At 39.9% G+C, this 27,956-nt stretch overlaps 1 protein-coding gene across 1 annotated transcript in view; it reads right to left on the bottom strand.

The window, feature by feature from the left end:
• Positions 1-4,847: 4,847 nt before the first annotated feature.
• Positions 4,848-27,956, bottom strand: part of CDC5L (cell division cycle 5 like) — a 64,304-nt gene continuing 41,195 nt past the window's right edge. Inside the window, exons 15-16 of the mRNA XM_045542080.1 lie at positions 6,007-6,219; positions 4,848-5,277 (exon numbers count right to left, since the gene is read on the bottom strand). Coding sequence (XP_045398036.1) covers positions 5,173-5,277; positions 6,007-6,219 — 318 coding nt within the window. The 3' untranslated portion in view covers positions 4,848-5,172. The remainder of the gene's footprint in view (positions 5,278-6,006; positions 6,220-27,956) is intronic.

Raw genomic sequence — 27,956 nt, 5'->3', positions numbered from 1 at the left:
AGGCTTCTCTGCGAGTGAGATGGGGAGACCCAGTGGTGCACACTTTGCAGGGTTTTGCTGGCGCCCCAGCAAGCAGCTTTCCTCCAAGAATCACCAGCACCCCAGCAAGTGACTTCTGGTGGAGTTTCACTGGCACCCTGCCTGCCTCCCTGGACTGTGGCACCTCAGCAAACTTCTCTACCCACACCCTCTTCAATGAGATGTGAACCTCAGCCTTGGGAGAGGAGGGAAAGGGCTCTTCAAGTCCTTTGTCGGTATTCTCCTTCAGTCACCAGGTAGCCGCTGCCCCCCACATCTGCTATACCTTCAGCGCTATCTCTGTCCCTCCTAGTAGTTCATTCCCTATTACTAGTTAGTAATTCTTCATATTGAATCTTCCTTGTTCAAATTACTGGTGTAGTTCTTTCTCCAGAATGGACCCTACATCCTACATCCTAAATGATACCATAATTATTTGTAAAATTTAAAAGATGATATATATTTTCTAGATCATTAAGAAAATTAATGCCAGGAAATTATAATCCATTCAGGGAAATCAGTGAGAAAGCATAAAACATGATCACAGAAGACCAAAGTCAGTAATTAACATATAAGCAAGTGGATTAGACCCTATTAAAATGCAAAGACTTGGTCCAAATGGGTTAAAATACAAAATCCAACAAGATATGCTGTTTAAGAGATAATTAAATTATATACAAAAGTTAAAAATAAAAAGATAGACAATTTATCAAGCAAATACAAATAAAAAAAGAAGAGAAATATTCTAATAACATTTCATTCAAGGCAAAATGCATAAGCAGGACAAAAAGGGTAACTTTAGTTAGTCTTCCATAGGAATTGTGCACAACACACAAGTATTTATATACTAAATAACAGTTTCAAAATATACAAAGCAAAAGCTCTAGATAAACAAATATAATTGAGAGAAATAACTATAATAGGAGACTTTAACACAACACTATTATTTTATGGTATTTATAGCTAACAATAAGAAAACTGAATTTGAATAATATAATTAAATTGGCTGAGTAAACACACATTCACCTCTGTCCTATACAAACTAAATAAAACTTCATTTAAAATATCCATAGAACACTTTTCAAAGACACTAGGCACCAAAACATCAATAAACAGAAACTACATACACCATGTTTTCTTTCCACAAGGTAAAAATCTTACAAGTAGCAAAAATTTTTTAAAAAGCCAACCACACAGAAATTTTTAAAGATTCTTAATTATTGAACCAAAAATTTAAAACGCAATGGGAAACTACTTAGAAAACAAGACTACTACACATCAAAATGGCTAAGATGTGAACATATTTAAACTTAGAGATAATTCAAAAACCTTCAACATACTCATTTCTATATAAACAAAAATAAGCATCAGATTCAAAAAGTTAGGGGAAAAAACTAGAGAAGACAAAGAAAATAAACATAAAATAAGAAATTAATATATTTTAAGACAAAATCACAATTGATAAATCAAAACACTCGTTTTTTGAAGAGAAAAAAGATATCCCTCACAAGTCTAATCAAGTAAAAAGTGGTAGAACTACAGGAAGGTAAATATCTTAGAACTAGGAGTAGCAAAATTAATAGAAAATAGAGTGTTAAATTCTCTACTAACAAATGTTTAAATTTCAACAAAATGAAAACTTTTCTTAAAAAGTATAAATTATTTAAATTCAGTAAATACCAAACATAAAAGGAGAAATACATTTTAAAACAAATTTTAGAGTTGCTTAAATTTAAAAATAGATAACATACTAATAATCACAAAAGAAACTGAGTTATCAAGAAATTATTTCCAAAAATGGCTCTGAACTCAATTTTATAAGCCCAGTCTTTCAATCTTTCACAGTACAAATCACTCCCATGCTATAATAGCTTACCGCACAAAAAAATATATAGTTATCCTATTTACTTTACAGAGTTAGCAAAATCCCAATGTTAAAATTTGTACAATAGCCCAAAAGACCAATCTTGCTCATGTAAAATTGTAAATTTCCTAAATAAAAGATTAGCAAATCAAATTCTAATGAATTTCTCAGGAGGATGCATGGCTGGCCAACATTAAGTCTGCCATCACCGTAGTGTAGCTTTTCTTTGATAATTGTTTTTTATTATCCCAGCATTATTTCTACTATTTCAAAAAGGACTCTTGCTCATAGTGGTGGTGTTTTTTTTTTTCAGCTCTTTATCACATTTAATTTCTGCTCCAAAGTTACTGAGACTTGAACATGTTTTCAACACTAGTTTTACCACCACCACTTAAGGAATGCCTGTGAGAAAACATGATCAATGTGAATGTTAAAATAGTAACCAAAATTGCTCAGAGTGGTGCTGGGAAAGAACCCTGGGTTTAACAGGATACTAACAAAAGATGATGGCGTGTCTGTTTATCAATTAAAGTGGTACTGCTTTGCGGCAAAAGCATAAGCAGTTTACAATTCACTGAGACTGCCAGGTTTTGAAATTTTGCAATCCTTAGTAATTTTGGGGGCCTACAAGTATGTCTGTTACTTCAAACTCTGAGAACAAAGCGAACCTTTATTATTACTATCATTATTAGATCAAATATTCTAAATCCATATAATTTAAGTCTACATAAAATGTAAGTAATTTTTTTTAATTTTAAAAAAATTAATCTATCTGATTCTAGGAGGACAAAGGTGGTTTAATGTTGGAAATAAGATGTTAACACATCAAATGAGAAAAACTATGTGAACATCTTAACAGATGCCCAAAATTCCAGAGCCATTTCTAATTTAAACTCTTTAAAAACTAAAAATAGACACTATCTTTCTAGATAAAGACTAAAACAGTCAACTTAAAATTAAAATACTATGGACAATGCCATTAAAATGAGAAACAAAACAAGAATGTCTACCACTTATCATTATTTAATATTATTCTAAACATTTCAGCCAACAAAACATGCAATTAAAAATGAAATAAAACTACTACAAGAAACATTATCATTATTCACAGATAGATGATAGTAAAGTTTCCTAGAAAACCCAGGAGAAATTAAAAATATACTAGGATTAAGTGACTAGATATCAGGAAAATACCAATTTATGGTCTGGTAAGACTACAAGAAAATATTACCTCTCAAATCTCTCTAACCTATCTCCAACACCACTGCCTGGACGCTAGTTTGAGCTGCTATTATTGTTTGCCTGGATTACTGCATCAGGCTCCTAAATTAACTGGCTTCCCTGTTTAGACATCACATAGTAAGGCCACAGTGATGTTTCTAAAACCAGATCTGATTGTGTCATTCCTTTGCTTAGAATCTTCTCATAGCTTTCCATGATCTTTAAAATAAAATCCAGATTCCTTACCATGGCCTTATATATGTGGCTCTATACAGCCAGGCCTTATATAAATGCCATTCTTGACACTTTAGCCACACTGTCCTCCTTTTTGTTCCTCAAACACACTAAGGAGGCTTTGTGGTAACTACTCAATCTGCCTGGAATGCTCTTTCCTTGAATCTCACAAGGATGGCTCCTTCTAAAATGTCAATCTCACATTATCTTAAATGTTACTTCTTCAAGAGATTTTTGATCATCCAATCTAAAGTCACCATTCAGTCCCTATCTCGTATCACCCTATTTAAATTTCCTCCATACAATCTAAACCTCATGACCAGATATTTTCCCTGTACATGTTCAGTATCTCCCCCAACTAATGTCACCTCCACGAGAACAAGAACTTTGTCTTAATAACTGCTCATCTCCAACATTTAAGTAAGTGTCTAACATGTAAGAATCACTTTAAACATTTGGATTTTTTGTTTTTTTTTTTTGAGATAGGGCCTCACTCTGTTGTGCAGGCTAGAGTGCAGTGCTGTCATCGCAGTTCACCCCAACCTCAAACTCCTGGGCTCAAGCAATCCTCTGCGTCAGCCTCCTGAATAGCTGGGACTACAGGGGCATGCCACCACACCCCGCTGATTTTTCTATTTTTTGTAGAGACAGGGTCTCTCTATGTTGCTCAGGCCAGTCTTGAACTCTTGGCCTCCCACATCAGCCTCCCAAAGCACTTGGATTACAGGTGTGAGCCATCACACCCAGCCAACATTTGGATTTTAATTGTCTGCCATTCTCAACAGACTATAGGCTCCATAAAACCAAGCCTATTTTATTTGTTGTTCTATCTCCAAGACTCTGGCACAGGGTATACATTCATATAGGATGGATGAATGAACAAACAAGTGAATGAATGAATTCCTCCTTCCCTCCCTTTAATCCCTAAGTATTCTAAGATTGGGCAAACTTTTTTGGTGAGCCCAACACATTGTTGGCCTATATTGAGCTTGTAGCCAACTAATACTGTACTAAATCATTTTATATGAATTGTTATAAAATTAGATCTCCCTACTTCTACCCATTCCCCAAATTCTACATTCGTGAGATTGACTTTTTAAGCTAAATGCAGAGCTTTAATGAAGTTTGATGGCCTTAGTGAAATTAACCTTTACAATGTCTTTGTCAAAAAAAAACACAAGAAAGTAACAGGTTAAGAAAAATTACACCTTTTAAGTCCTAATCCATAAACTGTGTAATAAGTAGCTGGCAGGGAAGAGACCTTCCCTAAAGTGACACTAAAAAAAAATTTGAGTACTAAAAAGTTTATCTTGTCAGTGTATAGAGAAATGACCATTCTGCGCCGAAACTTAACAAAGCCACAAAGGATTGCCTCCTAAGGATTTAAGCTAAGATACCAGAAGGCCATTTGATGACCCGAGTTACTCATTAAATATGACACAAAGTACACAGCTGCTAGTTTACAGGCACTCTAAGCATCTAATTACTTCAAACAAAAGGCTACATTTTAAATTTTTTATATTTTGTTTTTATTCAAGAGTTTACTCACAGGCAGCACTTTAAAATTAGGCTTTTTAAATTAAAGGCCAAAACAAAAAATTTTGCAAATATGACCCTGCTAAAAGAATGATCGTCTTAATAATTTAAATCCTAAAATGTCCGTCCTGTGGAGTTGAAGTCTTTATACATAGCATATGTAAGAGTGACATCTTTTAAAATAAACCAAAAAACCACAGATGGTGGGTAAATTTGTCAATGAAGAGAAACATAGTTTCAGCCTTCCAGAGTATGAAAACCAGCAATAATTCACCCTGTGACAGAATATAAACTATGCTTCAGAATTTTGACTTTAAATCCTCTTTCTCCAGCAGCAAATCAGCATATCTATGTTGAAGTTCCTTTTCTCTTTCTTGTTGTCGCTGAACATCTTCTTTCAGACACTTTGAAGAGACAAAAATATTAAATAATTATTTTATATGTAAGTACACTGAAAAAGTATCTCAGAAACAGCTGAGTTAATTCATGATTCTTGAGAGGTAAATATTCCCCAAAGAGAAACAAATATAGCAAAACCAGTACAGCCATTCTTCGATTTGGTCATGTGATTACCATCTTGATTACAATCTCTGTGGTTACCTCAAATAAACAAGCTATTCTTGTCCTATCAACGCCTACAAATGCTTGTAAATAAGCCCTGACTGCCCATTAGCACGGAGGGGCTCTCATGCACATTTGGTAGATAAATCTAACCCAAACCTGGCCAAAGGAATTTGATGCTTTGGGATAACTAGCTATGCTCCCCACATCCTAAATTACAAAACAAAAAGACACTGGTTTAGTTTCCCCTCATAAAGCTGCATGAATGAGATGCAATCAAGTTTCAGGGAGAAAAATGACAAGGGTTACTTATTCCATCTCAACCGTATATCTCTATACAAAACAGAAAATGAGTAAAGGGAAGATCTTTGTAACCACCACTTGCCTGGTCTATCCATCAACACACAGATAATTCTAGACTAGAAAGTCAAAAACTTTAGGCTCTCACTGAAAAAAGCCTGACAGTATCAACTTCAGAACAGCCTGCACAGGAAAAGAAAAAAAAGGAAAGCTCTGATAATTCTCTGCAGCTCTCTTTCTAAGCAACACTTCAAGGCAATACACAACGTTACCTCTAGCCTCCGGGGAATGGCAGAATCTTCATGTTTCTTAAGTTCTTCAAAAGTACGTAACTCCAAGTGAGCCTGCTCGATTTGGTCCCATAAGTCATTCAACTGTTTCATGAGCCCCATAGCACGAGACTGGTAACCCCCAAGCAAAATTTTCATCTTCTTTTCCATCTTTGCAGCTCTCTTGGCTTCTGTTGTCATGTGGCCCCTGTTTATCTGGAGGACAGGGAAGATCACATCAGCATACATGAGAAAAGCAGGCTATTAAATAACAGGGCTAGAAAGGTACCACTGATTCACTACATGCCCTGAAGCGAAAATACACAAGAACTCCTTATACTTCAACTACCATAACACAATTTAGACTTAGGAGGGATTCATCTTGCCCCTGAAGGGTTTCACAGTTTAGTCCCAGTAATTTATAATCTATTTGTATAATAACTTAACCCATGATTCAATGTCAAAGCAGAACTGAAATTCACAGTATGGGAAAAATTAACATCCATTTTCTGAAAATAGCTTCTGCTGTCATTCATCTGCATTTATTTTGGGACTATCAACAGCCCATCTTCATGATCTATACATCAAAACCGCTCTTCTGGGAGTCTGTCCACACATCAAGCACCCCAACTTTTACAGTTTCCACATGAGGGGCTGCATCCTAGCTCTAGATCACTACACTCCTAGAACAAAGAGCTTGCCTGATTAAGGCATGCAAGGCCAGGCATGGTGGCTCACGGCCTGTAACCCAGGCACTCTGGGAGGCTGAGAAAGGAGGATTCCTTGAGGTCAGGAGTTGGAGATCAGCCTGGGCCAAGAGCGAGACCCCGTCTCTACCAAAAATAGAAACAATTAGCCAGGCATAGTGGTGCTGCCTGTAGTCCCAGCTACTTGGGAGGCTGAGGCAGGAGGATCGCTTGAGCCCAGCAGTTTGAGGTTGCGGTGAGCTGTGATGATGCCACTGCACTCTACCTGGGGCAACACAGTGAGACTCTGTCTCAAAAAAATAAATAAAATCAAAAATTAAAAAATCAGCCATGCAAGTACTTTGAGGGGCTACACTCTTTAACAGCTGTGCACAGAAGGGCCTAAAAAAGTGAAGTTCCACGTTACTACCCAGAAGAGTTTATAGCTTAATTTTCCAGTGGCCACCTGACAGCCTGGCCTCTAACTTAAACTTGCATCCAGAAACAAACAGCAGCCCTCTGGCAACCTGAGCAGGAACTTGGCACATCCCAAGACTTTCCTCCACTCACTCACTGATAAATCCAGGTCTACCCATTATTCCTAAAAGGAGTTTATCCATGTACCAAGTGCCACAATTTCTATAGCTATCACACAAGGGACTATAACATCCTAGCTCTGGAAGTTGGTGAGGTTCTGCATTCCTAACTCTCCCTAGACCACACAAAACAAAAAGGTGGATATACAACAGGACTGCTGCCAGTAACTATCTCCCCAGGATCATGGGGCAGCCTGAACACCAGTATAGGCATGTCACAGAGCCGGGGAATCAAGCACTCAGCTTCAACAATCGGACAGAGGGAATGACATACATCCAATACCTCAACCTTTCCAGGTACATCTAGAGGGCTGGCTTCCACCTTACTGATCACAGAGAACTGACAGGACATGGCACACCCTAATCTCCATGAGGCCACCAAAAATAGAGACAGAAGTCAGGACAAATGGAAAGATTTGAGAGGCACCTTAAAATCTTGGGCTGGATGGATTGGTGAAATCCTTCTCCTACACAAGGCCAGTCTGACAAGACTGGGAGAGGCAGCTGTCTTATCTAATGTACAGAAGTTAACACAGCAAGCTAAAGAAAATGAAGAAAGAGAAAAATAAATTCCAAGTAAAACCAAGCTGAGTGAATTGGAGATATGTGATCTACCCAACAGGGAATTCAAAATAATGGTCACAAAGATGCTCACTGAGGTCAGGAGAGCAATGCAAGAACAAACTGAGAACTTCAACGAAGAGACAGAAACTATAAAAAAGCACCAAACTGAAACATATATCTGAAAAATACTATAAGTGAAATGAGAAATTCAACAGAGGGGTTCAACAGCAGACTAGATCAAATAGAAGAAAAGGATCAGTGAACATGAAGACAAGTCACTGGAAATCATCCAATCCGAGGAACAAAAAGAAAAAAGAGTGAGGCCCAGCACAGTGGCTCACACCTGTAATCCTAGCACTCTGGGAGGCAGAGGCAGGAGGATCACTTGAGCTTAGGAGTTCAAGACCAGCCTGAGCAAGAACGAGACCCTGTCTCCACTAAAAATAGAAAAATTACCCAGGCATCATGGCACACACCTGTAGTCCCAGTTACTCAGGAGGCTAAGGCAAGAGGATTGCTTGAGCCCAGGAGTTTGAGGTTGTAGTGAGCTATAATGACACCACTGTACTCTACCAAGGACAACAGAGTAAGGCTCTGTCTCAAAAAAGAAAGAAAAGAAAAAAGAATGAAAAAGTGTAAAGATAGCTTAAGAGATTTATGGGACACCATCAAGCAGAACAACTTACACATTATTAGCATGCCAGGAGAAGAGAGAGAAAAGGACAGAAAACATACTCAAAAAAATAATGGCAGAAAACTTCCCAAGCCTGGAGAAGGAAATAGAAACCCAGATCTAGGAAGCTCAAAAGACACCAAATAAGATGAATCCAAAGAAACCCACACCAAGACACACCATAATCAAATTGTCAAAAGTTAAAGACAAAGAGAGTGTTGAAAGCAACAAGAGAAAAATGAATCATCATAAATAAGGGAACCTCCATAAGACTATTTGAGCAGATTGCTCAGCAGAAACCTTTCAGGCTGAAGGAGTAGGATGAGATACTTAACACATTAACTGCCATGTGAGTTGTATTTAACTCATGATAGTTGTAAGCCCAGGGCCTCATGAAGCATATGTAACTCACATGTCTCTTCACCTTGGGAGCTGCGAGAACTATTTTTCAAGTTGCATATAACTCACACACAGAAAAAATAAAAAATAACAAATTTTTCATTAAATTAGAAAGGGTCATTTTATTTTTGAAGTTTTTATTCTATTTTCATAATAAAACACCGTGGCCCCAAGGAAATATTTTTTTTTTCTAGTGTGGGAGTCAATGTGTTAAAGCCTAAAGAAGGGCTGCGGAGGGGGGTGCTGTAAACCAAGAATACTATACCCAACACATATCTTTCAAAACCAAAGGGATGACAAAGACTTTCTCAGACAAAACAACTGCTTAGAGAGTTTATCATTATTAGACCTGCCTTACAAGAAATCCTAAAGGGAGTTCAAGCTAAACAAAGAGAATGCTAACTAGTAACATGAAAACATATGAAAGTATAAAACTGATTGATAAAAGAGAGGAAGGATCTACAAAAGAACCAGAAAACAAGTAACAAAATGGCACTAGTAAGTCCTCACCTATCAGTAATTACTTCGACTGTTAAATGGGTTAAACTCCCCAATCAAAAGGCACAGAGTAGCTGAATGAATAAAGAACAAGATACAATTATATGCTGCCTAAAACCGAATCACCTCACCTTGAAGGACACTCAAAAACTGAAAGGGATGGAAAAAGATATCCCATGCAAACAGAAACAAAAAGAGAAAAGGAATAGCTATACATATTTCAGATAAAATAGATTTTAGGTCAAAAACTATAAAAAGAGACAAAAAGGTCATTATATTGTGAAAATGGGGTCAATTCATCAAGAGGAGATAACAATTATAAATATATACGTACCCAATATCAGAGCACCTAAATATATAAAGCAAATGTTAAGAGATCTAAAGAGGGACACCGACTGCAACACAATAATAGTAGGGCATTTTAATATCCCACATTCAACAACAGACAAATCATCCAGACAAAAAAATCAATAAGGAAACACTGGACTTGAACTGTACTTCAGACCAAAGGGACCTAACAGACATGTACAGAACATTTCATCCAACAGCAACAAAATACACATTCTTCTCAAGTGCACAGAGAACATTTTCCAGGATAGATCATATGTTAGGTCACAAAAAGTCTCACCAAATTTAAGATCAAAATCATATCAAGTATCTTTTCCAATGACAGTGGTATGATACTAGAAATCTGTAACAGGAAGAATCAAGGAAAATTAAAAAATATTTTGAGACAAATGAAAATGGAGGCCGGGTGCGGTGGCTCACGCCTGTAATCCTAGCACTCTGGGAGGCCGAGGCGAGAGGATCGCTCGAGGTCAGGAGTTCGAGACCAGCCTGAACAAGAGCAAGATCCCGTCTCTACTAAAAATAGAAAGAAATTATCTGGCCAACTAAAAATATATAGAAAAAATTAGCCGGGCATGGTGGCGCATGCCTGTAGTTCCAGCTGCTCGGGAGGAGGCTGAGGCAGAAGGATTGCTTGAGCCCAGGAGTTTGAGGTTGCTGTGAGCTAGGCTGACACCATGGTACTCACTCTAGCCTGGGCAACAGAGCGAGACTGTCTCAAAAACAAACAAACAAACAAAAAAATGAAAATGGAAACACAACATACCAAAATTTATGGGACGCAACAAAAGCAGTTTTAAGAGGGAAGTTCATAGCACTAAATGCCTATATTGAAAAAGAAAAAAAAAGATCTCAAATCAACCTAACATTATACCTCAAGGAACTATTAAAAGAAGAACTAAGCCCAAAAAGAAGGAAATAACAAAGATCAGAGCAGCAATAAATCAAACAGAAGCTAGAAAAATGATATAAAAAATTAACAAAACTAAATTCGTTTTCTGAAAAGATAAAACTGACAAACCCTTGGCTAAGAGGAAAAGAGAGAATAAAATTAAATCAGAAAGGAAAGAGGAGACATTACAACTGATAACACAGAAATACAGAGGATCACAGGAGACTAACTACTATGAACAATTATATACAAATTGGACAACCTATAAGAAACTCTTTGAAACATATAACCTACAAAAACTGAATCACAAAGAAATAAGAAATTGCGAGCAGACCAATAATGAGCAAGGAGACTGAATCAGTAATTAAAGTCGCCCATGGAGGAAAAGCCCAGGACCAGATGGCTTCATGGCCGAATTCTACCATACATTTAAGGAGCTAGTATCAATCCTTCTCAAAAACTCTTCCAAAAAACTGGAGAGGAGGGAATACTTCCAAATTCATTTTATGAAGCTAGCATTACCTTGATACCAAAGCCAAAGCCAAAGCTACTACCAGAAAATAAAACTACAGGCCAATATCACTAATGAGCACAGATGTAAAAAATCCTCAACAAAATTCTAGCAAAGCACATTCAACATCACATTATTAATAAAAGGACCATGCACCATGATCAAGTGGGATTTATCCTGGGGACGCAAAGATGGTTCAACATATGCAAATCAATAAATGTGATTTACCACATTAACAGAATGAAGGGCAAAAACCATATGATCACCTCAATAGATGCAGAAAAAGCATCTGACAAAACTCAGTATCCTTTCATGATAAAAACTCTTAACAAATTAAGTACAGAAGAAAAGTTCTTCAACATAACAAAGGCCATATATGACAGACCTACAGCTAACATCACACTCAACGGTGAAAAACTGAGGGCTTTTCCTCTAAGATTAAAAATACAAAAAAGATGTCCACTCATACCACTTCTGTTCAATATAGTACTAAAGTGCTAGCAAGAGCAATCAGGCAAGAAAAAGAAAAAGAAAAAAGGCATCCAAATAGGAAAGGAAGAAGTGAAATTGTCTCTGTCTGCTGAACACATTATCTTGTTTACAGAAAACCCTAAAGACTCCATCAAAAAACTGTTAGAACTGATAAATTCAGTAATTTTTTTTTGCAGGATACAAAAAACATCAACATACATAAATCTGTAGCATTTCTGTACACTAACAATATATTACCTGAAAAAGAAATTAAGAAAACAACCCCATTTACAATAGCAGCTGTTGGGACCCAGCTTAGCCTTATGCAAAACGCCATCTTATACAAAGCGCCATCTTAAGCTTACATACTTCTTCTTCCTCCCTCTTGCACAAAGAAAGCGCGCGCAAAGCCTGTGACACCCCTCCCACTCCCTCGTCTCATATCACACCACCACCCTTCCTCCTATCAGCAGCTGCCACGAGTCCTTATTCCTACCCTCCCCCCGCTACAGTGCATATAAGCAGCCACCCAGCAATAAAATTTTGGGGCTTGATCAGAAGCTTGTCTTGCCCCCATTTTGTGTGTCTCTTGTCTCTTTTCTTTCACCAGCAGCAGGTAGTCCTCCTCGCACCCCTGCGTTGTATGCCCCGCTGGTCGGGACATAAACTGGCGCCCAACGTGGGGCCCGAGGCACGGAACAGCGCTGTTGGCACCTACTCGGAAGACGCCCCGGCCGGGCACCCCCTGAGCCCAAGAGCTCGCTTGGAGCCCGTGAGCCATCAGCCCACGGGATAAGACTCCGCGATTGCACCCCCTGAGCCCGAGAGCTCGCTTGGAGCCCGTGAGCCATCAGCCCACGGGATAAGACTCCGCGATTGCACCCCCTGAGCCCGAGAGCTCGCTTGGAGCCCGTGAGCCATCAGCCCACGGGATAAGACTCCGCGTTGATCGTCGCTGGATTGGCCGCCCCAGCAGACATCGGAATGGTGAGTAGGTGATCATAATGGGACAAGAATTGAGCTCGCATGAGCTCTTCCTTAATGGTCTTAAGGATTCCCTCAAGGCACGCAGAATTAAGGCTAAAAAGAAAGATTTACGTAGTTTTTTTAGTTTCCTGGCTGATGTCTGTCCCTGGTTCCCTCAAGAGGGCACCATTGATCAAAAGTGCTGGAGACGGGTTGGTGACTGCCTCAATGACTATTATCGCACCTTTGGCCCTAGCAAGGTCCCTGTGTCTACCTTTTCCTACTGGAACTTAATTAATGATATTTTACAAATTCATTCTCAAGATTCGGACATTAAACATATAATCCAGACGGGCGAAGCGGCTCTTAAAGCCAGCTCTCGCCCCCCCTCGGCTTGCCACTCGGTTACCATAAGTATGCCGGAAGAGCCTAACAACTCCAATATTGAACCCCTCAAAGAAACTCTCAAAAAGGTCCCCAAATTATACCCTCCCCTCACTTCCTCCCCTCCTCACGATGATCAGCTCCCTCCCGAGGACCAGGAAGTCTTAGACGACCAGGCGGCTCATTACCATGATGAGGAGGACCCCTGGCGGCTTACTGCGCCAGTTCTTCATCCGTTACCCTCCGCTCCCCACAACCCCCCCCTTATCACTTCCCTCAACCACTTCCACCGTTTGAAAACCTTTTACGCCCTGCGCCTGAGGCACATCCTCCAAATGACCCCCCGCCACAAATAAATTCTTCTCTAACCCAACAAATTTCCTCCCTTAGGGAAACACTCCGACAAAAACGGGAACACATTAGCGTAGTTAAAGAGCTTAGAGCCCTCGAGAGTGAGCTCGGCTCACTTCTTCTCAGCAACTCTAGTACATCATCCAAGAAACAAAAAATTCCCGATCTGCCATTGCTAGCCTTTCCAGTTACATGAAGTCGCGCCCCCAGACCCCCTGATCAAGACAACATAAATGAGGAAGAGAGAGAGGAACAAGAAAACCCTGACTCCCAGGACCCGCCCTCTGCGGAGGAGGCCTCTGACACAGAGGAGCCTGAGGGTGACTCTTCCCATAATTCAGGACAAAAATATCGCAGACTCAATCTTAAACATCTTAAAGATCTAAAGAGTGCGGTCAGTTTATACGGGCCTACTGCGCCCTACACTTTGGCACTTCTTGAGGGCCTTAGCGACCGATGGCTAACACCAAATGATTGGCTCATGCTAGCTCGTGCCACCCTTTCCGGGGGTGATTTTGTCCTCTGGCGTACAGACTTTGTTGAAAATTGCCGAGAAACAGCACAACGCAATGCAGAAAATAGAACTTCTAGGACCTGGACCAGAGACAAACTTTTAGGAAGACCCCCTTACCAGACTAATGAAATTCAAGCCGCCTTCCCTCCGGGGTTACTAGCCCAAATTCAAAATGCTGGCTTGAAGGCCTGGCGCCGTCTCCCGCCTAAGGGGTCCGCCACCACATCCCTAGCCAAAATCCGCCAGGGCCCAGATGAACCATACTGTGACTTTATCAGTAAACTTACAGATGCAGCAGAACGACTGGTTGGGGAAGGCGAAAACGAAAGTGTTTTTCTTAAACATCTAGCTTACGAGAACGCCAACCCCGCCTGTCAAGAAGCAATTCGCCCACATCGGAACGGCTCTCTTGCTGATTATATCAAATTATGCTCAGGAGTTGGGGCCTCCCACTCCATCAGTGTAGCCATCGGGGCAGCCCTAAAACCTCTTGTCGCCTCCGCACCTATAATTTCTTATCCAATGCCAACCCGATATTCTCAATAAGACTTTAGAAGTATATGTAAATGTCTGTTTTTCATAATTGCTCTTTATATTATGTGTTGTCAGACAAGATAGTTATTTAAGAAACATGGAAAATGCAGAAATGACTATAGACAATGTTTTCACAAAAGTAACTATATAATGGTACAATAGATGAAGGCAATGCATGGCCTTCCAATAAAAAATATTTAAAGATTATATTATATTATATTACATCATGTTATAGTGTGATATAATATGTGACTATAAAATTAATTATATAATTGATATATAATGATATAATGTTTGATAATATTTGATAATGTAATTGATAATTGATGTAATATCATGATCCTGATTGTAATTGTGATATTATATTATATTGTGTTATATTATGAAATAATTATTAAAATAATTATTAATAATAATATAAATAATAAATAATTATTAAAAAGAATTATTTAACATAATTCAGCCAATCCAGGGACAAGTCCCTGAGAAGACTTGTTTTCTTCCTTGCAGGCAATGAAGCTCTGCCTCTTTATCCTCCTCATATGCTCCTCCTGTATATACGCCGGCTTCGGACCCCCGCCAAATCCGCAAGAACTCATAAGACTCCTCTATGGGAACCCCTGTGACTGCGGTGGAGGGAGGAATTTGCTTAGCCTTGCAGGAACGGTGCTGTTTCTATGCCAACAAGTCTGGCATCGTCCGGGACAAGATCAAAAAATTACAAGAAGATCTCATCAAACGAAGAAAAGAATTATTTGAAAACCCACTCTGGACTGGACTTAACGGACTCCTCCCCTACCTTCTCCCTATCTTGGGCCCCCTCCTTTGTCTCCTTCTGCTTATAACCTTTGGACCCTGGGCATTTCGCCATTTTACAGATCTCATAAAAAGACAAATTGATGCTATCCTTGCTAAACCTATCCAAATTCATTACCAACGACTGGCAGTAGAAGATGGTTTTGGTGAAGATTACTACGGCTCCCTCCCTACGGGGACGACATGCTAACCAGAGACATGTCTACCCCCTCCCTTCACAAGAGAGGGGTATGAGTACCGGGATGAGTGCAAAACAAAGTATTGCAAGGGAAGGTCACAAAAATTTCGACTTTCTCTGGGTATCCCTGAGAGCATGCCTGGCTTGCATAGAGGTTGGTATCTACTATTCTCTGGAATAAGTTCGGCTCTGCCTCTCCTCCCCAAAAGATACCAAGAGCCATCACTGGTGGGCACCGACGACCCACGGGAGGAGCCAGGCCCCTGCTCCCTCACCCGGTTAACGCTCACCTTCCTTCTTGTTTTAAAACAGAAAGGGAGGAGATGTTGGGAGCCAGCTTAGCCTTATGCAAAACGCCATCTTATACAAAGCGCCATCTTAAGCTTACATACTTCTTCTTCCTCCCTCTTGCACAAAGAAAGCGCGCGCAAAGCCTGTGACACCCCTCCCACTCCCTCGTCTCATATCACACCACCACCCTTCCTCCTATCAGCAGCTGCCACGAGTCCTTATTCCTACCCTCCCCCCGCTACAGTGCATATAAGCAGCCACCCAGCAATAAAATTTTGGGGCTTGATCAGAAGCTTGTCTTGCCCCCATTTTGTGTGTCTCTTGTCTCTTTTCTTTCACCAGCAGCAGGTAGTCCTCCTCGCACCCCTGCGTTGTATGCCCCGCTGGTCGGGACATAAACTGGCGCCCAACGTGGGGCCCGAGGCACGGAACAGCGCTGTTGGCACCTACTCGGAAGACGCCCCGGCCGGGCACCCCCTGAGCCCAAGAGCTCGCTTGGAGCCCGTGAGCCATCAGCCCACGGGATAAGACTCCGCGATTGCACCCCCTGAGCCCGAGAGCTCGCTTGGAGCCCGTGAGCCATCAGCCCACGGGATAAGACTCCGCGATTGCACCCCCTGAGCCCGAGAGCTCGCTTGGAGCCCGTGAGCCATCAGCCCACGGGATAAGACTCCGCGTTGATCGTCGCTGGATTGGCCGCCCCAGCAGACATCGGAATGGTGAGTAGGTGATCATAATGGGACAAGAATTGAGCTCGCATGAGCTCTTCCTTAATGGTCTTAAGGATTCCCTCAAGGCACGCAGAATTAAGGCTAAAAAGAAAGATTTACGTAGTTTTTTTAGTTTCCTGGCTGATGTCTGTCCCTGGTTCCCTCAAGAGGGCACCATTGATCAAAAGTGCTGGAGACGGGTTGGTGACTGCCTCAATGACTATTATCGCACCTTTGGCCCTAGCAAGGTCCCTGTGTCTACCTTTTCCTACTGGAACTTAATTAATGATATTTTACAAATTCATTCTCAAGATTCGGACATTAAACATATAATCCAGACGGGCGAAGCGGCTCTTAAAGCCAGCTCTCGCCCCCCCTCGGCTTGCCACTCGGTTACCATAAGTATGCCGGAAGAGCCTAACAACTCCAATATTGAACCCCTCAAAGAAACTCTCAAAAAGGTCCCCAAATTATACCCTCCCCTCACTTCCTCCCCTCCTCACGATGATCAGCTCCCTCCCGAGGACCAGGAAGTCTTAGACGACCAGGCGGCTCATTACCATGATGAGGAGGACCCCTGGCGGCTTACTGCGCCAGTTCTTCATCCGTTACCCTCCGCTCCCCACAACCCCCCCCTTATCACTTCCCTCAACCACTTCCACCGTTTGAAAACCTTTTACGCCCTGCGCCTGAGGCACATCCTCCAAATGACCCCCCGCCACAAATAAATTCTTCTCTAACCCAACAAATTTCCTCCCTTAGGGAAACACTCCGACAAAAACGGGAACACATTAGCGTAGTTAAAGAGCTTAGAGCCCTCGAGAGTGAGCTCGGCTCACTTCTTCTCAGCAACTCTAGTACATCATCCAAGAAACAAAAAATTCCCGATCTGCCATTGCTAGCCTTTCCAGTTACATGAAGTCGCGCCCCCAGACCCCCTGATCAAGACAACATAAATGAGGAAGAGAGAGAGGAACAAGAAAACCCTGACTCCCAGGACCCGCCCTCTGCGGAGGAGGCCTCTGACACAGAGGAGCCTGAGGGTGACTCTTCCCATAATTCAGGACAAAAATATCGCAGACTCAATCTTAAACATCTTAAAGATCTAAAGAGTGCGGTCAGTTTATACGGGCCTACTGCGCCCTACACTTTGGCACTTCTTGAGGGCCTTAGCGACCGATGGCTAACACCAAATGATTGGCTCATGCTAGCTCGTGCCACCCTTTCCGGGGGTGATTTTGTCCTCTGGCGTACAGACTTTGTTGAAAATTGCCGAGAAACAGCACAACGCAATGCAGAAAATAGAACTTCTAGGACCTGGACCAGAGACAAACTTTTAGGAAGACCCCCTTACCAGACTAATGAAATTCAAGCCGCCTTCCCTCCGGGGTTACTAGCCCAAATTCAAAATGCTGGCTTGAAGGCCTGGCGCCGTCTCCCGCCTAAGGGGTCCGCCACCACATCCCTAGCCAAAATCCGCCAGGGCCCAGATGAACCATACTGTGACTTTATCAGTAAACTTACAGATGCAGCAGAACGACTGGTTGGGGAAGGCGAAAACGAAAGTGTTTTTCTTAAACATCTAGCTTACGAGAACGCCAACCCCGCCTGTCAAGAAGCAATTCGCCCACATCGGAACGGCTCTCTTGCTGATTATATCAAATTATGCTCAGGAGTTGGGGCCTCCCACTCCATCAGTGTAGCCATCGGGGCAGCCCTAAAACCTCTTGTCGCCTCCGCACCTATAATTTCTTATCCAATGCCAACCCGATATTCTCAATAAGACTTTAGAAGTATATGTAAATGTCTGTTTTTCATAATTGCTCTTTATATTATGTGTTGTCAGACAAGATAGTTATTTAAGAAACATGGAAAATGCAGAAATGACTATAGACAATGTTTTCACAAAAGTAACTATATAATGGTACAATAGATGAAGGCAATGCATGGCCTTCCAATAAAAAATATTTAAAGATTATATTATATTATATTACATCATGTTATAGTGTGATATAATATGTGACTATAAAATTAATTATATAATTGATATATAATGATATAATGTTTGATAATATTTGATAATGTAATTGATAATTGATGTAATATCATGATCCTGATTGTAATTGTGATATTATATTATATTGTGTTATATTATGAAATAATTATTAAAATAATTATTAATAATAATATAAATAATAAATAATTATTAAAAAGAATTATTTAACATAATTCAGCCAATCCAGGGACAAGTCCCTGAGAAGACTTGTTTTCTTCCTTGCAGGCAATGAAGCTCTGCCTCTTTATCCTCCTCATATGCTCCTCCTGTATATACGCCGGCTTCGGACCCCCGCCAAATCCGCAAGAACTCATAAGACTCCTCTATGGGAACCCCTGTGACTGCGGTGGAGGGAGGAATTTGCTTAGCCTTGCAGGAACGGTGCTGTTTCTATGCCAACAAGTCTGGCATCGTCCGGGACAAGATCAAAAAATTACAAGAAGATCTCATCAAACGAAGAAAAGAATTATTTGAAAACCCACTCTGGACTGGACTTAACGGACTCCTCCCCTACCTTCTCCCTATCTTGGGCCCCCTCCTTTGTCTCCTTCTGCTTATAACCTTTGGACCCTGGGCATTTCGCCATTTTACAGATCTCATAAAAAGACAAATTGATGCTATCCTTGCTAAACCTATCCAAATTCATTACCAACGACTGGCAGTAGAAGATGGTTTTGGTGAAGATTACTACGGCTCCCTCCCTACGGGGACGACATGCTAACCAGAGACATGTCTACCCCCTCCCTTCACAAGAGAGGGGTATGAGTACCGGGATGAGTGCAAAACAAAGTATTGCAAGGGAAGGTCACAAAAATTTCGACTTTCTCTGGGTATCCCTGAGAGCATGCCTGGCTTGCATAGAGGTTGGTATCTACTATTCTCTGGAATAAGTTCGGCTCTGCCTCTCCTCCCCAAAAGATACCAAGAGCCATCACTGGTGGGCACCGACGACCCACGGGAGGAGCCAGGCCCCTGCTCCCTCACCCGGTTAACGCTCACCTTCCTTCTTGTTTTAAAACAGAAAGGGAGGAGATGTTGGGAGCCAGCTTAGCCTTATGCAAAACGCCATCTTATACAAAGCGCCATCTTAAGCTTACATACTTCTTCTTCCTCCCTCTTGCACAAAGAAAGCGCGCGCAAAGCCTGTGACACCCCTCCCACTCCCTCGTCTCATATCACACCACCACCCTTCCTCCTATCAGCAGCTGCCACGAGTCCTTATTCCTACCCTCCCCCCGCTACAGTGCATATAAGCAGCCACCCAGCAATAAAATTTTGGGGCTTGATCAGAAGCTTGTCTTGCCCCCATTTTGTGTGTCTCTTGTCTCTTTTCTTTCACCAGCAGCAGGTAGTCCTCCTCGCACCCCTGCGTTGTATGCCCCGCTGGTCGGGACAAGCAGCAAAAAAGTAAAATACTGGTGAATAAATTCAACCAAAGAAGTGAAGATCTGTATACCAAAAACTGAACATGACACAAATAAATGGAAAGATATCGCATGGTCATGGATTAGAAGAATTAATAGTTAAAATGTCCACACTACTCAAAGCAATCTACAGTGTCAATGTGATCCCTATCAAAATTCCAATGTCATTCTTCACAGAAATTTTTTAAAAATCCTAAAATTTGTATGGAACCACCAAAGACCCCAAACAGCCAGAACAATCTTGAGCAAAAAGAGGCATTACACTACTAAATGTACTACAAAGCTACAGTAATCAAAACTGCATGGTACTGGCATTAAAAACAATACACTGACCAATGGAATAGTATAAAGAGCCCAGATTTCAACCCACACACCTCTGGTCAATTGATTTTTGACACAGGTGCCAAGATCTCACAATGGGGAAAAGACCATCTCCTTCAATAAATAGGGTTGAGAAAACCAGATATTCACATGCAGAAGAATGAAAACGGATGTCTGCCCAGCTAGCTCAGTTGGTAGAGCATGAAAAGAATGAAAATGGACCTTTAACTTACCCTTATATAAGAATCAATCCAAAATGGATTAGACTTCAACATAAGAACTGAAACTGTAAAACTACTAGAAGAAAACTCCATGACATTGGAATGGGCAGATATTTCTTGGATATGACCCCAAATGCACAGGCAATGAAAGCAAAAACTGACAAATGGGACTATATCAAACTAAAAAGCTTCTGCACAGCAAAGGATACAATTAATAGAGTGAAGAAAAACCCCACAGATTAGGAGAAAATATTTGCAAATCATACATCAAATAGAGGGCTGATACCTAAAATATACAAGGAACTCAAACTCCTCAATAAAAAGAAAACAAATAATCCTCTTTTAAAAATGGACAAAGGACCTGAATAGACATTTCTCAAAAGAAGACATACAAATAGCCAAGAAACATATGAAAAAAATGCCTAACATCTCTAATCATCAGAGAAATACAAATTAAAACCACAATGATATCACCTCACATCTGTCAGATTGGCCATTATCAAAAAGATGAAAGATAATAAGTATTGGCGAGGATGTGGAGAAAAGGGAACCCTTGTACACTACCGGTGATATGGCAAATTAGTACAGCCATTTTGGAAAACAGTATAAAGTTTCCTCAAAAAAGTAAAAATAGAATTACTATATGATCCAGCAATTCCACTTCTGTGTATATATCCAAAGGACTGAAATCAGTATATCAAAAAGCTGTCTGCGCTCCCACATTCATTGCACCATTATTCACAACAGCCAAGGTATGAAATCAACTGAAATGTCCATCAATGGATGAATGGATTTTTAAAATGTGGTATACATACACAATGGAATACTATTCAGGCTTTAAAAAGCAGGAAATTCTGTCAATTGCAACAATATAGATGGACCTAGAGGACATTATGCTAAGTAAAATAAGCCAGGCATAGAGAGCCAAATGCCCTATGTTCTCACTTAAATGTGCAATCTAAAAATGGCAATCTCACAGAAGTAGAGAGTAAAATGTTGGTTACCAGGGTCTGGGTGGTTTAAGGGGTAGGTAGGGAAAGGTGATATGTTGGTCACAGGGTACAAAGTTCCAATCGGACAGGAGGAATAGGTTCTGGTGATCTATTACGCAGTTTTGTGATACAGTTAATAACAATGTATTCTATATTTCAAAATAGCTAAAAGAATGAATTTTTAAATGTTCTCACTATAAAGAAACCGTAAGTATTCAAGATGATGAATATGTCAATTAGTCTAATTTAATCATTCCACAATGTGTATCAAAAACTCACATTTTCTCCATAAATATATGATTATTTGTCAATTAAAAATAAAATGTAAAAAAATGTACTTCTATATTATACATTTAGTATATTTTTAATAACTGAATGATATTCCATCCAATTAATAAACCACAGCTGTGATCAAAACATAACTCCTTGAAACTACAAAATGACTAGATTATTTTTATAATGTCATATCCTAAATTTGGCATAAAACCCATGAAAGGAAGAGAATACCAATATCACACTTAGCAACAATTTTTTTTTTAAATTTTGAGGAGTGAAAAGATACCATAAAATTAAGAGAAATGACAGTTTTCCTATTAAATATGTTTACTGAACACAGGTAGGCTGCCTTCACAGATAACTCTAAAATTATGGGAAAAGAAATATGTATAAACTCACAAAAAAACAAAAGGGACAACTAACAGAAGGAAAACTGAAACAAAATTCTGGAGCATGTAAACTGACCAACAGGGCAGAGAAAGCCCCAGCTTGGAGAATCCAAGGAGAGGCAGAACAGACGTGAAACGCAGAATCCCATTAGTATAACATCTTATCTAAGTATATATTCTGCATTCCCACAGTATAATCACTTAACATTTTAAAGTGATCTTTAAATGCTTGTTTTCAACGCACAACACTTAAAATTGTGAGATCAAAGCCTTAAGGATTATTAAATCTGTGCTAATTTCTTTGCGTCTGTCTGCTCCTCCCTTCCTCCCTTCTCCCCTCCTTCTGTTCTTCTCTCTCTCCCTCCATTCCTCTCTCTCTCAAACTGATTCTATTAAGTGATTTCTATAAGCAACCCAAACTGGGTAGTTTCAGGATAATGTATACCCAAATGATACTCTCTAATTCAAAATAATGTAACTAAGAACACCCAATAACAAGGAAGACAATGTGATAATGTAAATACTTTTTTTCCTAAGACACTAAATGTGGGGGGGAGGGAATAAATAAGCAGAAATGGTACCATAGAAAAAATACTGTCAAATGCAAAATACTGGTATGAAAGTTGTGTACCTAGGATGTTTTCTAAATGTTTGGAAACAATACCACTCTGTCTGAAAACAAAAACAAATATACAACTCTGAAACATCTACTTCTGATGCATAACATCTGATTTAAAAACACATTTTCAATCTCAATGCTTTATGGTTAGAATATGCAAGGACCCCCAAAGAACCGAAATGTGCCTCAAAATGTAAAGCACAGTACCTCTACTGGAAAAGTAGTACTATTAATATTTCACATCTGTACATCTCCATCTTAGTTTATTAAAAGGCAAAGTCAAATAAGCCTATGGGGGATGACAATCAGGGGTGGCATTGCATGTATGTAATTTACTAATATGAGATGGATCTAAAATTACTTTAAATACCTCAAAAAACTAAAAATAGAACTACCATATAACCCAGCAAACCCACTGCTGGATATATATCTAAAGGAGGGAAATTCAGTATATCAAAAAGATATCTGCACTCCCATGTCTACTGCTGCACTATTCATTAGCCAAGATATGGAATCAACCTGAGTGTCCATCAACGGATGGATAAAGAAACTATAGTACATATACACAATGGAATATTACATAGCCACAAAAGGAATGAAATCCTGCCATTTGCAACAATATGGATGGAACTGGAGAACATTATGTCGAAATAAGCCAAGCACAGAAAGACAAATCTCACATGTTCTTACTCATATGTGGGAGCTAAATGTTAAAAACAATTGATCTCATGGAGACAGAGAGTATAATGATGGGTACCAGAGGCTGGGAAGGATAGCAGGGAGGGGTGATAAGTGGGGATGGTTAATGGGTGCAAATATATAGTTAGATAAAATGAACAATATTTGATAGTACAACAAAGTGACTGTAATCAACAATATGTTAGGGTATACTTTAAAGTAACTAAAAGAATGGAATTGCAATGTCCCTAACACAAAGGCATATTAAACGTCTGAGGTGCTGGGTACCCCAATTTGATTAATTCACATTGTATGCCTGTATCAAAACATCACATGTATCCTACTTAATAAAAATATATATATATAACTATTATGTACCCATAATTAAAAAATTTTTTTAATTAATTTAAATAAAACTCCTTTAAAACTATTCATTTCTTTAGCATTTTATAGAAGTTAAGCTTTCATTCCTCTGCAATTTGCTGATAACAAAGCAAAGTAAGTTCCATGGCAATGCCATGTGCCTTCTAAGAGTCAGGAAATACTGACTGAAGGCAGGCAGCACAGTACAGTGGCAAAAGAGTGAGTCACTCTTACTACGCAGCACTGCCATCCAGGTGCTTTGAGCTGATGCAAGTTATTTAACCTGTGTGTCTCCATTTCTCCACCAGTAAAACTGCTAAAAGTTGTTGTGAAGCTTAAATAAGATCATATGCGTAAAAACCCTCAGCCTTCCAGTGCCTGGCACGGAATAATCAGTCAATAAATGTTAGCTCTGATGACAATTATTATTTTACAGATACTAAGAGTTCAAACGTTTACCTCTCCTCTCTAATAACTAAGGGACTAAGGATAAGGCTTTAAAAGCTTCTTTAAAATTCCAACTTTAATAAAAGACTATGGACCCCTTCCAGGAAACAGATCAAGGAAAAATAGCCCTTTCCTCTTTTAAGTGAGCAGTTTGCCTCTTGAGGACCACGAGACCGAACACCACACTGGACCTCTGTCCTACAACATTATCAGAACATGGAGTCATGGAGTTCCCCAATCCTTTGGGAAGATTTCCTAACCCTGAAGTTCAAATTAGGTGAAGAAAGTATCCAAGTACATTTGACCCAGCAATTTCACTCTTAGTATTTCCTGAGAGAAATGAAAACATAAATCCATACAAAAAGGTGCACACAAATGTTCACAGCAACATTATTCATAATAGCCAAAAGGTAGAAACAACCCAAGTATCCATTAAGTGATGAATGGATAAACAAAATGTGGTATTATCCATACAATGGGATATTACTCAACCATAAAATGAAATGAAGTACAAATACATGCTATAACATGAATGAACATTGAAAACACTACATTAAGTAAAAGAAGCCAGTCACAAAAGACCACATATTATGTTAGTCCACTTATTTCAAATGTCTAGAATAAGCAACCAGACACAAAAAGTAGACAGCTGCCTTACGGTACATTAAGGGCTGGGCAGGTGAGGGGGATGATTGCTAACAGTACAGGGTTTCTTTCTGGGGTGATGAAAATATTCTAATGATGGTTGCACAACTCTGTGACTTTACTGAAAACCAATTAAATTCTAAATGGTTGCCCTGTATGTAATTTTTATCTCAATAGGCGATCATAAAAATAAAGTATCCAAGTAGTAGAAACATTAACTCCACGGGGTGGGGGTGGGGGTCAATTCTTCTGGACATAAAAATCTAAGAATTATTTCCCCCAGAAATCAAAAGCAGTACTTTCTGAGTCTAAGCTCTAGAAAGGTGATGGAGGAAAGAGTGAGATTTTTTTTAAAAAGGCAAAACTTCCATCTTACAAATTTTACAACACAATCAAGGAGAGAAGATAGTAACTTCCATTCACCCTCTCCCACTTCAAATATTCCTGGAGCATGTCTTTTTAAGGCAGTGGCTAAACTTGAGAATTACCTGCGGAGCTTTTAAAATCTACCAGCACCAGTGTCCTAACCCCACAGAATGATTCAAATGGCTTCAGGCTGTTTTATCTTTAAAGCTCCCGGATGATTCTAATAAGCAATCAGGATAGAGAACTCTGTTTCAGACCAACTCATTACGTAAGCTAGTTATCAGCTGTTTTCTCAGCTATACCTACCAAAAAGTTCTCAATCCCCCTAAGAAACGAACAACTAAATTCCTCAAGTTATATCAAGTTCCTTACACCAGTGGCCTCCAACCTTTATGGCACCAGGGACAGGTTTAATGGAAGACAATTTTTCCATGGATGGGGGTGTGGTTTTGGGATGACTCAAGTGCATCACATTTATTGTGCAGTCAAACCTCTCTGCTAATGATAATCTGTATTTGCAGCTGCTCCCCAGTGCTAGCATCACTGCCTCAGCTCCACTTCAGATCATCAGACATTAGATTCTCATAAGGAGCACAACCCAGATCCCTCATATGCGCAGTTTACAGTAGAGTCCCCACTCCTATGAGAATCTAATGCCGCGGCTGATCTGACGGGAGGCGGAGCTAATGTGGTGATGTGAGCAATGAGGAGCGGCTGTAAATACAGATGAAGCTTCACTCACTTGCCGTTGTGCAGCCAGGTTCCTACCACCCAGTTCCTAACACTCCACAGACTGGAACCGGTTGACGGCCTGGGGAGCTGGAGACCACAGCCTTATGCTATAATTCAGCATGTTCTAAGAATACCCACATTAGATAGTCTAATCACATCTGGATTCAAATACACATTCCAAAACCCAAAAAGCAAAGAATTTCAAATTAAGATAAAGTGCTTTTTTAAAATTAGCCATACAAATTAATATTTTCATGTTAAGACAACTCAATTAGATATATATTTCACTTCATGGATATTCAATTTCTAATATGGTGTAACATAGTATGCTCAGAAACTGCTTAATTATTAATAATTATCAAGGTATATTTAGTATTATTAGTACCCTGTATCTGGGAATTATCTTACCTCAGACACTTGAGTCATTTATTATTCCCAAATCACCAGAGGTTTTAAAACTTCAAAGTTGTTAGTTTCCATTGAATACCAACCATTTTATTTCATTTAGCTCAACCTTTATAAAAGTCTTCTGGCTCAAATACTGTGCTAAGATTCCATGCAAATATAGACATAAGTTGTACAAAAATAAATTTAAGTACAGGAAAAAATTAATTTAGCTGAAGAACTCCATGAAGTTAATCATTAAACGTATCTTCTTTATATAGAATACAGCTTTTAATATTCAAGTTTAGCTTAGTTATCTTACACTTGCCACTTTATTATTAAAATATGAAGGAAGGTACCTGCATGTTTTATAAAATGCTCAACCTATGGCTACTCAATATACTTTAAGAGGAAAAATACTTAAACTATAGTTTCTGGTCTTTTTCTTTTCTTTCCTTCATCTTTTTTTTTTTTTTTTTTTGTGAGACAGAGTCTCACTCTGTTCCCCGGGCTAGAGTGCCATGGTGTCAACCTAGCTCACAGCAACCTCAAGCAATCCTCCTGCCTCAGCCTCCCAAGTAGCTGGGACTACAGGCATGCATCACTGTGCCCGGCTAATTTTTCTATATATATTTTAGCTGTCCATATAATTTCCTTCTATTTTGTGTAGAAACGGGGTCTCGCTCTTGCTCAGGCTGGCTGGTCTTTAGCTCAAACAATCCACCCGCCTCGGCCTCCCAGAGTGCTAGGATTACAGGCGTGAGCCACCACACCCGGCCCTCTGGTCTTTTTCAAGCCAATAAATCTCAGGCATGAAATGCACATGCATACACGGGACAGAACTACCTTAAATCAGCCCCAATGCCCCCGGCCTCCACACCCACACACAAAGAAATAACACTGAAGTGCAAGAGAGTATAAAAACCTTATTGTTTTATACTTGAGGTTGCTATGAGCTAGGCTGATGCCACGGCACTCTAGCCTGGGTGACAGAGTGAGACTCTGTCCCCCTGGCCCCCACAAAAAACCTTTATTGGTTTTTTTTTTTTTTTGAGGCAGAGTCTCACTCTGTTGCCCGGGCTAGAGTGCCGTGGCATCAGCCTAGCTCACAGCAACCTCAAACTCCTGGGATTAAGTGATCCTCCTGCCTCAGCCTCCCGAGTAGCTGGGACTACAGGCATGTGCCACCATGCCTGGCTAATTTTTTACATATATATATTTTTTTAGCTGTCCAGATAATTTCTATTTTTTTTTTTTTATTAAGTGGAGACGGAGTCTCACTCTTGCTCAGGGTGGTCTCGAACTCCTGACCCCAAGCGATCCTCCCACCTCGGCCTCCCAGAGTGCTAGGATTATAGGCGTGAGCCACCACGCCCAGCCCTTTATTGTTTTAAATACAAAGAATGGGGGGGAGGGGGAATATCAGACTCTGATTTAATCAGATTCATATTTCTAAGTCCTTTAAAAAAAAGTAAGCATTAGCAACTACCCCGATGGATAACAATTTTGAAGAAAACAATACTGGCTTAAGGAGTTTGTACTGCATCTTATAGCTGATTTACCACAAGTTCTCAAAAAAAAAAAAAAAAAAAAAGAGGCTTTTCAACTCACTCCATCTTAGAGTTTATTTACCAAAAGTTTTCAAAAAATGCTTTTCA

Source organism: Lemur catta, chromosome 2, assembly GCF_020740605.2.
Source record: "Lemur catta isolate mLemCat1 chromosome 2, mLemCat1.pri, whole genome shotgun sequence".
In the NCBI taxonomy this organism is placed as follows: Eukaryota; Metazoa; Chordata; class Mammalia; order Primates; family Lemuridae; genus Lemur; species Lemur catta.
This window is presented reverse-complemented; position numbering and strand designations above follow the sequence as displayed.